Source organism: Leuciscus leuciscus (genome assembly GCF_965113295.1).
Source record: "Leuciscus leuciscus genome assembly, chromosome: 2".
Classification (NCBI taxonomy): Eukaryota; Metazoa; Chordata; class Actinopteri; order Cypriniformes; family Leuciscidae; genus Leuciscus; species Leuciscus leuciscus.
The window spans coordinates 52,335,843-52,349,782 of record NC_138726.1 but is presented as its reverse complement, the minus strand read 5'-3'; the positions used below and the strand labels follow the sequence as shown (position 1 = coordinate 52,349,782).

The window sequence follows — 13,940 nt, the reverse complement described above, 5'->3', positions numbered from 1 at the left end:
TTCCACTAATGCCAGCATCATTTTCGAGTCTATTTAAAAGAATGTTGTGGTCGATAGTGTCAAATGCAGCACTAAGATCGAGTAACACTGAAATACAACTGTGATCGGATGACAAGATTACCACGCTAAATTTAAACTGCAGCCTAAGAGTTGCAGATTTTGCAAGATGTCACAACACTTACCGCTGGACCCAATTGAAAAAAACAAAACAAAAAAAAACACTACAATTGCTTAATATAATAACCACAGTAGACTAGAACAACACTATAATAGTTTCAAGCAATGATCAAACAGTTTTCAAATACTTCTGACCCTCGTTATGTGTACAGTAGTAAAACACCTGCCGCGTTCCTCATGCAAACATGCTTCACACACGCAAAAGATAAGCGCTACTCGAACACGGTGAGGCGGTATTAACATAAAGTGCCATCATGACATCTTTACGCACTGAAGTTATTGACACACGCCCTCTCTCCTCTCTTTCTCTTTGCTCACCTCGAGAGGGAAGTAAACGTGAAGTTAATCTTTCCATCAAGAGACTGACTTCTATGCGAGGAACGCAGTTGTTATTGACCGAAACAAGAGCACCGAATTCAAATTCACATGAACGTTCGGCTTTTGGAGAAACAGTTGTCGATCCAAATGAACCGTCCGCACCAGTTGAACGCGTTTTGGCTTTACGGAACGTTTTGGTTGTACTGCACGAGCGAGGCCTGAAGAAGCGGTAGGGATGTCAAATACCACAGATGATGCCAACACGTATCCCCACGTACGTGTTTGGGCAGCGGGAGTTTCTCTGATCATTTTGGCCTTTTTCAACCTGATCATCAACTGGACGATAGTGCGCGAGGTGCGCCTGCGGAGCCACGCGCGCTTCGTCCTCGTGTTCCACCTGTTGTTCTCCGCGCTGGTGTACTTCGCCGTATGTTTCAGCTTCTACTTACAAAACTACCTGAAAGCAGCGACCACGCAAACAGTATGCACGGTGCTAATAAGAGGACTGATGACAAGCGGTTCCAACATCATCCTCACCATCACTGCGATGGCGCTGGACCGTTATTTCGCCATATGCTACCCGCTCCACTATGGCAAAGTTTGTTTCACACCGTGGCCGTGGCTCATCGGGATCTTTACATGGGGACTCGCGTCGATTATTCCCCTCACCTTGACCCCCAACATGAAAAATGACACAGTACCCTGTGGAAGGAAAGCTTTGCAAGGCGGGGAAATGCACAAAATCGTTTTAATATCACTTTGTACTATTCTTATCGTGTACAGTTATGTGCGGATCTTGTATGAGGGACGCCGTCTGGGAGTGTTGAACCGGCGCAACCGAGCAGCGTGTCGGACTATCGCTCTCCACGGGACGCAGCTCGCCGTCTTCATCCTCCCCAATTTTATACTGTTTTTACTGCATATCCTTAAAAGCAAACGGTTGCTCGAGAGTTCCACCAAAGAGTTTTTTGCAGTGATAAGTTTCGTCTTCTTCAGCCTGGCGCAGTGCTTCGCGCCGATAGTATACGGACTGCGTAAAGAGGAGCTTCTGGAGCATCTTAATCACCGGTTCCCGTGTTTATCCGGCCGGTTGAAAAGCATTTTGGAGTGGACTGTCAACATCTCCCATCCCAATCGCCGTCGCCAGCAAAGGTAGGAGAACGGCATATTTGTCTCAGCGAAGGCGTTACGCATCGCAATAAAGGGGTGCATTTGGTAACATGCTCTTGCTAGCCATTATGTTCAAACTTGTAGGCTATTAAGATTTTAAACTGCGTTAAGACGAACAGCTTTAGCTTGAGTGTAAATGATCTGATGTGGACTGTGACTAGAATTAGTTTTGTTTATTGTATTTTCATAGTCTTAAAAATAAACGCTCAAATCCTGCTTTGCTTTTACAGCATCTAGTCACAGAAGAGCCAACCACTTTTTATTCTGCAAGTGCGATGAACCCCGAACTAAGAATGAAATCCACCTGTTCATGCATTTATTTCCCCACAATTGTCTTGTAAATAGGCCTACAAGTAAAAGTCAAAGTCAAAGCAGCTACCGAGATTTAGGGACAAAAATTGATCAATCTCAATTAAAGATCATCATATCCTCCTCATGAGATTCAGAAGTTCATTTATACAGTGGTTACGCTATTTGTGGTTTAAATATCTATTGAGAACATATTGAGAACATCTGTATTGAGTCTTAATGTGTTTTGAAGAGGACATATACTGGGCTTGTCTGCCATTTCAAATGTTTTCGGGGGTGTGGCCATAGCCTATGCGATAGATTAATAGATTATAATATGGAAATATAATAATCAATTGCTTATTAGATATTAAAAGACAATAAAATAAGCTTGTATGCTATTCTAAATACTGTTTATTTTTGTTTATTCTAAAAAAATGTTGTGATAAATATCTGCGTGGGAGTCACGAATCCGTTTCCACATCAGAGTGAGAATAAGTATAAACACCAGTGAGTCCAGATTCATGTACACTAACTGTACAGTTCAAAAGTTTGGGGGCGGTTGGATTTGTAATGTTTTAATTTGTGACTAATGGTCACCAAGGCTGTAAAATATTAGTGAGTACATTATTATATACAAGTAGGCTATGTTTTAAATGCACTTTAAAAAATTTAAATAGGCTACTCCAGTCTTTAGTGTCACATGATCCTTCAGAAATCATTCTAATATGCTGAATTTGAGCTCAAGAAACATTTTTCATTATTATCAATGTTGAAAACAGTTGTGCTGCTTAATATTTTTGTCAAAACCACGATCATTGTTTTTTTATACGGAGACCCTAAAGGGACATGGCGAAGAAAGGAAAATAATGAGATAAAAAATTAAAAAATAATTTGGCAAATGTTTTGCGTTCCCCTGAGAAACTGCGTTCACCCTCAAAGAACACTAAAGTTTTGCGAGGAACGCAAAAGCATTGACACATTTTGTCCTCCCGTCTCATATTTTTTTCCAACCACCATGTCCCCGTATTTTTCAGGATTCTTTGATTTATTAGAAGTTTAAATGAACAGCATTTTTATCTTGCTGACCCCAAACGTTTGAACAGAAGTGTAGGCCTATGGTAAAGATTTAGAAATATTTAAGGAAACTGGTGCAAGACTTGCTCACTTTCCTCTGGTGGTTTTACCTAAGGCTAAAGCCACATTACACACTTTAGACCACAAACACACGTCTGATGCCTGTTTGTAAACCTGTCACAAGCTACTGACTATACACCATACAAAACATTTTAGGCTTCTCTAAGCTGCTTTGCTGGACTCCCAGGCTGGTTTTAGCTCAACTAAACCAGATGAGCACCAGCTTGCACAGGCTGGTAGACCAGTTTAAACCAGCCAAGACCATCAAACCATAGAAAATATGATCATATAACACCGATTTTATCATCACTGCATTGGTTACCTATAAAGCTCCGTATTAATTATAAGGTATTGCTACTGACTTATAAAGCCCTAAACGGCTTAGCTCCAGTCTATTTAACGGATCTTCTATCACCCTATAATCCATCGCGCTCTTTAAGATCACTAAATTCAAGGCTTTTGGTCATACCTAGGATATCCAGAACCACCAAAGGAGGGAGAGCGTTTTCACATTTGGCTCCAAAACTCTGGAATAGTCTTCCTGATACTGTTCGTTGCTCAGACTCGCTCTCCCAGTTTAAAACTAGATTAAAGTCGCATCTCTTCAGCCAGGCATTCATATAATCCTACAGTTCAAACTACAATCCGGCCTCTAGCTCATAAATGCCAGAGGAGAACTGGCCCCCGACTGAGCCTGGGTTCTCCCAAGGTTTTTTTTCCCTCCATTAGGTCACCTGATGGAGTTTTTCGGTTCCTTGCCACTGTTGCCTTTGGCTTGCTCAGTTGGGGATATTTAATTAAATTTTATCAATCAATAAATTCCTCTTGAAACAAACTTTGTATTATTTTAATTTAATACTGTGAAGCTGCTTTGATACAATCTGTATTGTGAAAAGCGCTATACAAATAAACTTGACTTGACTTATTTCAGGACGGCCAGTAAAACGAGAGATCATACTGAAAAGTTATTGACAACCAAATTGTACATGATAGTAAAGTCCATGCTTGAATTTGAATTGATCCCAAACTCTTGTGTTTATTTCAGGGAGCGGAGAATGACTTCAGAGACTTTACTATCACGAGAGATCTCGCAGACGACTGTGTGAACATCTTTGGATTAAGAAACAGGCCTGATGTTGATTTCTTCAAATGGAATATTTACCTACCGAGACTGAGATTAACATTGGAGCAAACTTTTTGCGATGTGCCGCGTCTCTGAAACTCGGGCAACACTTCTGTTTTATTTTACTGAGAAAACTGTGATGATTTCTACTCTTCAAGCCGAAAACTCTTCAAGTCTGGACAAAATACAGCAGCTAAACGGCGTTCAGGAAAAGGGTCAAAGACATATTCAACTGTGATTTTTATATTGACAATATTAACTGTAAATAGGATCACTGACTTAATGTGATGTGAACAAGAGACAATTATGTGGCATTGATCTGTATGCTGATTTTCCTAAAAGCGTTGCAAATCTCTTTCAGCACGACGTGTATAAGCTAATGAGCCAAGTAAACAAATGAAACTTGGATTATCAGACTGTGAAGCAGGTTTAATTGTCATTAATACATTAAACTGATGACAGTTTAAGATTTGTAGTATTCAATGTACTATGTTTGTAACCACAGCATCATCAGTTGTCAAGATAGACACAGTTTTAAGGTCACTAACACTCATTTACAATTTCCTGTAAACGGTCTCCTAGTTACAATACATGGTTAACCATTCAGAAACTAGTGCAGTGGTGAAAGGAGATTTGAAATATTGTTAAGCACTGCAACAAAGAGCGCATATTTATAATTATGTCAGGCCAGTGCAGCTGTATTGTTAACAGAAGTTCTTTGTCTATTTTCTTCAGAAATAATTGCATGCCTTTCAGGAGATGCCAGAGAAGAAGGAAGAAGGGAATAATCATTTAGGATAAACTGAATCTACTCTTACAGGAGTCATGTATCTGTGCAATTTCTATGCAAAATCTATGCATTTTATTCTGCACTTCAGTATTTGTATGGCCTTAATTATATCGTATTGCCCGTTTGCAATAAAGACCTTCTGTATTTATGTTAAGATCATAATTATATTTAGTTCATAAGCCCCATTTAAAAAAAAAAAAACATAACTGAGACAAACAGCCTCATATGATATGAAACTAAAGTGTCTTTCTATTTTAGTCATGAGAACGAACTTCTGGGCAACTCTGAATAAGACATTTCAGATTAAAACCACAGGAACAACTAATTGAAGTTAAGGTTCAGTATGTAAAGCCACGAAATAAAAACGTTAACCAAGAACGACAAATTGAAAACATTTGCAAAACGCAGACAGTTGGACCGGATATTGGAGAGAGTTTGGTTGAAAAGACTCAAAAGTGCTTCGTTCGGAGTGTATCTGTTCACCATTGAGCAATAGCTATGTTTCCATCCACCTATTTTTAAGCGCATTTTGGGATATCACATTAAAAAACGCTGGATGGAAACACCAAAATGTGCATAAATTCTAGAAATGCACCTAAAGCCCAGACATTTTGTATCCGATAAGACATGCACAAACTACGATGGAAACATTTACAGAATAAATCCCTCAAAGTGCAACCAAAAACTCACGTGACTTGATTGGATAACTGGACTAACCAGTGGATCAAGTCTGTCATCAGAATGATTTGGTTTAATTCCCTCCCAGAAGCGTCTCACGTGATTGTTCACGAACGCAAGAGAACATAACTTTGCGCTCCGAGGCGCGAGTCAAAGAGCTACAGTTTCTTTCCAGATTGCAGCAACTTCCATTTTCATTACTGATATTTCTCAAGAAGTGACTATTTTGCTCTCTTGAACACCTGGGATGGAAACGCTGCTTTATTCACAAATGTTTTATGCTATATTCCAAGTTAAATTCACAATGTTGGATGGAAACATAGCTAATGTTATTATTTTTATTATCATTTCAGCATATACATATAAAAACTAAACTTATTAACTTATAACCCAAATACAATCCTTAGAAGTACATTAGATTTGTATATTCTGCATATCCTATTAGTTCATTTCCAAACTTTGATATGGAATAATAAAGCACTCCTGTGGCTGAAGAACACAATGTGACAAACTCCACTCATCAAGGATTGCAGTCTAGGTTAAGGAATATGGGCATGTGACTGACTGTCCCAGAGAGGACATGATTGGCTGATGGGAGCCAGAGCTTTAAAAGCCCAGTGGATGAGGAGAGACCACCCCTCCGTTTTCCACCACCGCAGCAGAAATGGCACGTAGGTTATTAAAGGTCTGCTTGGATGTCCCTGACCGGAGGAACTTGATGTCCTGCATGACTCGATCATGGGCCTGAAGAGAAGAAATCACGGATTAATGCTTAAAAATGGGACTAGGAGAACATCATTTTTCAAAATGGACGGACACTGACCTCAGTACACCAGGTTTCACACAGCATCTTCTCATGCTGGGCAGAGGGGTGACCTTGGCCGAGAGACCTGGAGGCTCTGAGAAAGGAAAACGAGAAGACAAACACACACAAACAAGCAGAAAATGCTGCGTCAGTATCACTGAATGATCGCATTGTTTAAAGAGGACCAATTTTGCCCTTTTATAAAGTCTTGATTTAGGTTTTTATGCTTAAATGTTCAAATAAAAATTATTTTTCACATATTTGACATTGTTGCAGCTCTTCTCTTCCAAGTCTGTTAGTATCGCTCTGTTTAGTTCCTGTCTCTATGAAGCCCCTCATTCTGAAAAGCGCAATGTGCTCTGATTTGTCGGCTGGATCAGTGTGTTGTGATTGGTCACTCGCTTCCAGCATGTTTGGGGAAATGTCACGTCCCTTACCACAACCACCAGTTTCAACACACTACTAACCAACTCAACCAGGCCCCGCCCCTTTATTAGCATATGCCTTGGGCGGGGATTATTTAAATGATGAATATTGTGACGTGTTCGTTCAGAAACAGTGCGCACTAATATAGAGAATAACTCCTTTTGAAGTGACTTAGTCATTTTGAAGACCTTTCTAAAACAGCAACATTACACACTTAAAACATTTGGAAATAAAAAAATACAATAAAAAAAAGCATAATAGGTCCTCTCTTGATGCTAGGGTATTGTGGGTGGCCCATGTCAACAGACCCCATGCCCAAGTGTATGCGTTATTCTGGTCACCTTTCCTTTACGATTTGAGGTAACCTTTATTTTCCCCTTATCCCCAGTATGAGCAATAGTAATAGTGATGCAAATGAATACTTTTATGTAGCTCACCTGCAGTGTTGGGAAATGTACTTTTAAAAGTAATGTTACAGAGTATTGCGTTACTCCTAAAAAAGTAACTCATTACGGTAACTAATACTTAGTTACTTTTTATAGAAAGTAATGCATTATGTTACTTCTGAATTGGATTTCTGGATCAGGATTTACTAAAGACAGACACGCAGTGAAAAATTAGCGCTTAAAAGGCGTGGACGGGGTTATTTTTGCAGCTAAACTTATTGCACGTGCATTTGTAGGAGTTTCCCTTTCAGACGCAGAATGTATGGGAGGAGAGCGCTGTTCTGGAATAGCGTTCTCACGCTAATTTGCCCTGTTTAGTAAATCTGGCCCGTCGTCCGTTCCTGTGCATGCATGGCTATGTGACTACGTCATGGAGAAGAGAGCATTTTAACATTGCTTACCTGGACAAGACCACAACCATGGCGTACAGATCAATGGCACAGTCTGCAACTCGTTTCAGAACAAACTGTTCATCTGAAGAGACACACAGAATCACTCAATCACTATGAGAAAAGCAGAAGCGGATGTGGAAGAACGACAGCTTTATAGATGAAATGAGGACAATATGTAATGCAAGTAACACTTTACAATAAGGTTCATTAGTTAACGTATTAACTAACATGAACTAGCAATGAGCAATACATTTGTTACAGTATTTATTCATCTTTGTTAATGTTAGGTGATAAAAATACAGCTGTTCGTTGTATGTTCAGTGCATTAACTCATGTTAACAAATATAACCTTTGATTTTAATAACGTATTAGTAAATGTTGACATTAATATTAACTAAGATTAATAAATGCTGAAGAAGTATTGTTCATTCTTAGTTCAAGTTAACTAATGTTTACTAATGAACCTTATTGTAAAGTCTTACCGTAATGTGTAAAAAAAAAAAAAAAAAAAAAAAAAAAAGTCAAGTTGAAACCAGGAAGAGTTATCATGCTAATTTTTTTTCCGATTGCATGCAGAAATAATCTTGCAGCACAATACAAAACACAGCGCTCACCGATGATTCTCTTTCCATGTTTCAGAAGAAGCTCTTCAATAACGGCTCCAAACTGCTCGATGGCTTTAACAGTCTTTCAGAGAAAAAAACAACAACTGGTTTTAGGCCCGTGATCTACCTCTCATTTGGGATTCTGGCTGGTTTACTGACTGTTTCTCAGTATAATGTCCGAGTAAACATCATTCCGTCATCTCAGTATTGCCCAAGCACTAGGACTTTGATTTAATCTCACCAATTCTCCACTGTGGTTGAGCTCTGGATGGACCATTCCCTGCAGCGTCAGTCCCGTCCCCATGCCTGCCTTCCTGCCAGAGACAGAGATATAGACCAGGGTTTTTATCAAGTCGATGCAAAGCAACTGTAAAACAACACAAATGTCTTGCAAGGGTGTTTCTAAGAGATATGAAGGTCTAACCTCTTGGCTCTCTTCGTGATTTCACCCACCAGCACTCCAGCGTTACCGAAAGGGTTCTTCAGAGCTTTCTGCAAGCTCTTCAGCTGATTGCCTGCATTCTACCAAACGGGACACACACACACATGCAAATGCAATTCAAAAACTGTGTTTGCATGAAATATGTTCACTGGCACCAAAACACCAAACACCAAAACCAATTTGTAGCAGTGCCAGATGTCAACAACCACACGTGCCGTGAGCTTTCAGGCGGTTTTGCAGTACAGGAAGCCGTAAGACAGGCAGTTATGTTCGTGTTTTCTTTCCCCTTTTACCTGAAAGCCATTGAGCGCTACGAATAGTCGCAGGATGTCATTGGTGCCCTCAAAGATTCGGAAGATTCGCAGGTCCCTCAATACCCTTTCCACACCGGCATCCTGAATAAATAACATGTTGTACAGCGAGTATGAGACTGTGTCAAAGTGCCACAAAAATAATCAATTTATTCAGTAACACTTTTGGTGGAGAAGTTACATGTAGTAATAACAGTAAGTTATGCATAATTACAATTAACTAACCCTGAACCAAACCCTAACCCTGTAGAAAGTACATTTAATTAATATTCCTCAGTACGTTTTTGACTAAGTGCAATGTAACTACATCACCATAAAATAAAGTAACAATTTATTCTTTTAGTTCAGTCCCTCTTTGGGAAATTACCCAATACATGAGAAAATCTTCATGATGGGACATTGCTAACCAAGGCTGCATTTATTTGGTAAAAAACCCCCCCAGTAAAACAGGAATATTGTAAAACAAAATCAATTCAAGATGTCCTATTTTAATATATTTTAAATGCAATTTCTTCCTGTGATCAAAGCTGAATTTTCAGCATCATTACTCCAGTCTTCAGAGTCACACGATCCTTCAGAAATCATTCTATACCGATTTGTTATTGATTAATTATTAATAACGGTTCTTATTATCAATATTTACATTATCAAAACAGTTTTTGTTGCTTAATATATTTGGGGAAACCATGATGCATGTTTTTTTCCAGGATTCCATGATTAATAGAAAGTTCAATAGATAGAATAATTTGCAACATTATAAATGTTTTTGTCACTTATTTAAATTAGTGCATCCTTGCATCCATAATAAATAAATAAATAATTGGTTTTTTTTTAAAATCTTACCCCAACTTTTGAAAGGTAATCTTTCATGTTTCCACAAAAATAAGCAGCACAACTATTTTCAACATTGATAATAATCAGAAACGTTTCTTGAGATTAAAATCAGCATATTCGAGTGATTTCTGAAGAATCGAGTGACACTGAAGACTGGAGTAATGATGCTGAAAATTCAGCTTTGATCACAGGAATAATTACATTTTAACAAATATATATTAAGTCAAAAGAAAACATCTCGGTTACAAATGTAACCCTGGTTCCCTGAGAAGGGAAACGAGACACTGCGTCCTAGGTGCAGGTTCCCATTAGAAAGGGAACAGTTCTTTGAAATTGTAATATCAAGAAAAAATTATAATAATAATCTTTTGACTAGTAATGTACTGTATGTGTGTGTGTGTGTGTGTGTGTGTGTGTGTGTGTGTGTGTGTGTATTGATATGCACAAATAAAAATAAGTGGAGCAGAGAGATATGCGTTTCTGATCTGACTGAACAGTAGCCCACAAAAGAAGATAGATGAACTGATGAGACTCTTCTCTGGAAATGAGCTCGACTGCTTGATGTTGATCAGGCTGCATCTGCACATTTTGCACATGCAAGATCTTAAAGCTGGCAGAACTACTTCACGTCATGTGTAGCATCCCAACTGACACGAGACAAACACAACCACACAGTCACTGTGCAGACGTGACCTGCATTCAACAAAGACCAGTTTTAGCTGTGTACGGTTTTGTGTTTTGCGACGTGAAAGGTTAGCGCAGCCGTGTCCTCCCCTTGCTAACCAATCGTGTTGTTGCAGAGGTCTTCCTTTGCAAGACACCTCCAGTTTTTCCACCACCCCCGGGACACAACATTTAGGCCTCAAGGAGGGTGATTGCCCACAGAGTAGGTGGTTTCTGAATCTTCACACTTTGAGTCACAATGCAGACACAATTATGTTGCAACTCTATTGCGCCAAAATTAGACTTCCACCCTGACAGAGTCTGGTTTCTAAAAAAGCTGACACAAACATCTTTGAACTAAACCGCTAATATTTCTTTCTTAACTGATACACAATATAGCTAGATCTAAATTTGGATACGATCGTTATATGACTGCCATACTGTCTAGCCCTAAAACTTTGTTAAAGCATTAAGGCATTACAGACAAAACAGTATGACTTTCTGAAAAGCTTCTTTAAAATGTGTGAAAAGTGCTACACAAAAAAATAAATCCAGTCACAATATACACACACACTGACCTTCATGAATCCCATTCCACCCATAATCTGAATGCATTCATCCGTCACCAACCAAGCTGCTTCCTAGAGAAAAATAAAATAAAAAAAATCGAGCAATATGGTGAATTTGCACTTATTCCTTAATCATCAAATCAGGTATTTGATCCTAGAAATTCACAGAATTTGAATGTGGGCTGAAATAAATGCCAAAAACTAGTACAACTGGGTTGAACACTTACGGAGGCAAAGATTTTACTAATGGCCGCTTCAATCTGGAACTCTGTGGCTCCGCTGTCCATGTTCCCACTAACCATGTAAGCCATAGACTAAATCCATGGAGAAAAGATAAAAGGAGGGGAAAAAAGGAGAACACTATTAAAATCTTCAGAACAAACAAACAAGCTGATTAATGAAACGGAAAATTAACATGGAAAGACAACGGATGGGAAAAGGCTAAAGTATTTTTAGACTGTCCACATGTGACCCTAGAAAAACACAAATTAGTGGGAAGCTTCCACTTCCCTAAAGTCACATGGAAGTAAGACATTTATGGACAGAGTTCTGCAAGTGAACAAAGTTAAAGTGCTGATATCTGCAAAGTCCATAAAGAGGATATTTACCATAAGAGATGTTTTGTCTTTCGCTTGTGTAAATTTGCTTAAAGTGCTGCTAATATGCTATTTTAAAAGTTCCTCATTTTGTTTTCGAAGTCAACAATTCTAAGAAAAGAATAGACTTAGATGCAACCAAGTAAAAAAACAAACATTTAATAAAAAAGACGCGTGATATAGCCTACCGCTCTGCACTTTGAGAGGGATGAGGGACACGAGCAGGAAAGAGACCATCGATCTCTTTTCTGATATGTTCATGTTTTCTACTTGTTGTAAAAGGTATGAAAAGCAAATTTTATCTTCCACAAGGGCAAGGCATTTAGGCTATGTTTGATATTGCGCTGCCAGAGAAAGCCAAACTAAAAATCACCCGCGTGTGTGAAACGCGCTTTACAAATAAACTTGACGCGCCTTACCAATTACCATATGTCTAATAACAAGCACAAACTGTGTTAAAAAGAATTTGACGTACAAGTAAAAAATGTAGGCTATCTGTCCTACCACGTTTTTTCTACTTTACCACAGTAAATAATACAAAAATAATAGGCCTAATTAAAAGCGAACAAAGGAAGAAACGTTTATAATCCCCTTCGGAAATGGGTGAGACGCGAGTGACGATATGGGAAAAGAAACAAGAGATTCCATGCAGGGATGAGTCACGATTTTGGAATATTCGATTAGTTGATTTAATTATAGAATATCTAAAAGGGTTGTGCGATTATTCTCTAAAATAAAATCTCCATGTTCTGGTGGTGATGCGCTGGTGACGCGTTCATGTAACCAGATGGTAACGCTGCCAGTAACGCACATAACAGCTGTCACAAAGAACCGGCAAAGGTAATGATTATGAATGTGTCAAATATAGCAAGGAGACATTTGAATTGTTTATTAATAAAGTGTTTTCTGTGTCAGTGTCGGCTGCAAAGATGAAGTTGACGATGCTGACTCGTCATCTTCGCAGTGAACGCGCCTACAGAGAGAAATCAAGCGTGCCGCACAAGCCCTGAAAAGTGAAGCAAAAACGTCTCGATCGCCCCCCGGTGACTGGTCCTAGTATAGGTCATAAGCCCCGCCTCCCCGTGTTATTCAACGGGACGTGAGACCAACTAAACAATTAAATTACACTTCAAATATCTTTTTTCCAAAGGTGGTTTCTTTCATTTGCTGTCGTTTTTAGCACGCTGATGTAAGTTCAAGTGTCTGTTTCAAAAATAAGTTGGTTTTTAGTTAGTTACGTGATGCGGTGGTGTAACGTCATGATTGACAGCTGTGATTGACAGGTTCTCTGAGCGAAGTAGTCACTGAAGCACCAACGGACATTTTTTCGGGATCTTCGGAGGACTGAGGAGATTGTGTTTACTTTATTTTAACAATCCTCTTGTCGTACTGCAATCAATTTTTAAAAAAGGGTGCAGAATCCACTCTCCCTGAGTGCATTCTGCGAGAGTGAGGGCGGAGCGTTGATTTCACGGCTTTACTTCCTGCTCACTACTGCGCAGGTCTGGTCCCGAGATCGCTACTGCGCAGACTCAAGTTCCAATATGTCAGCGCCATATCGGCACACTGGCGGCTTCAGTTCTCATCAATGGAAGAGAGAAAAGGGGCGTCGTCCATCTTTTTTTACAGTCTATGAGAGAAATGCACACTTCATACGGAATACATAAGCATATGCTAGTCGGTTTATTTTCGTTTTGAATTGTTTTGTTTAAAAGTAGACAATTCAAGCTTTCTATATGGAATAACTAATGGAATATTGTTAAATTCACTGATAATCGGGTGACCAGATCGCAAACCAGAATTCAAAGCCGACAAAGTTTCAATTTATGGGCTCACGCACAACTTTCTCATTCGTCATGAATTCAAACTTTTCCATGGCTGTGATGTAACATTTAATTGCTAACCTATTATTTCTTTTGTAAACAAAGCTTTGTGCTTCACTCGTGTCATAATATTAATGTAAAACAGCATTCACATAAAAAAAAATTTGCGGTGGTGCGGTTGTCAAGTTTACCGGCACAGCCCTACTTGAGTCCTCAAGCTTTATGAAGTGCATCAAAGTGGATTCTCAGCGCTGAAAACAGCATCTTCTCGACATGTCGAAAACCAAACTTGACCAATCCTCATCAGCTACAACTACAGTGTTTGAGGGTCAAAGTAGACGTTGTTC

The 13,940-nt window shown here is 39.1% G+C and overlaps 2 protein-coding genes across 2 annotated transcripts in view; one reads left to right on the top strand and one right to left on the bottom strand.

Moving 5' to 3' along the window:
• The first annotated feature begins 442 nt into the window (after positions 1-442).
• LOC309492330 (odorant receptor 131-2) lies at positions 443-5,209 on the top strand. Its single transcript, XM_082161265.1, has 2 exons — positions 443-1,647; positions 4,136-5,209. The coding sequence occupies exons 1-2, from the start codon at positions 731-733 to the stop codon at positions 4,194-4,196; spliced, it is 978 nt and encodes a 325-aa protein (XP_082017391.1). The 5' UTR covers positions 443-730; the 3' UTR covers positions 4,197-5,209.
• Positions 5,210-6,005: 796 nt separating this feature from the next.
• Positions 6,006-13,940, bottom strand: part of acadvl (acyl-CoA dehydrogenase very long chain) — a 19,753-nt gene continuing 11,818 nt past the window's right edge. Inside the window, exons 12-20 of the mRNA XM_082161248.1 lie at positions 11,402-11,488; positions 11,184-11,246; positions 9,091-9,192; positions 8,780-8,877; positions 8,597-8,669; positions 8,365-8,437; positions 7,760-7,832; positions 6,505-6,580; positions 6,006-6,425 (exon numbers count right to left, since the gene is read on the bottom strand). Coding sequence (XP_082017374.1) covers positions 6,288-6,425; positions 6,505-6,580; positions 7,760-7,832; positions 8,365-8,437; positions 8,597-8,669; positions 8,780-8,877; positions 9,091-9,192; positions 11,184-11,246; positions 11,402-11,488 — 783 coding nt within the window. The 3' untranslated portion in view covers positions 6,006-6,287. The remainder of the gene's footprint in view (positions 6,426-6,504; positions 6,581-7,759; positions 7,833-8,364; positions 8,438-8,596; positions 8,670-8,779; positions 8,878-9,090; positions 9,193-11,183; positions 11,247-11,401; positions 11,489-13,940) is intronic.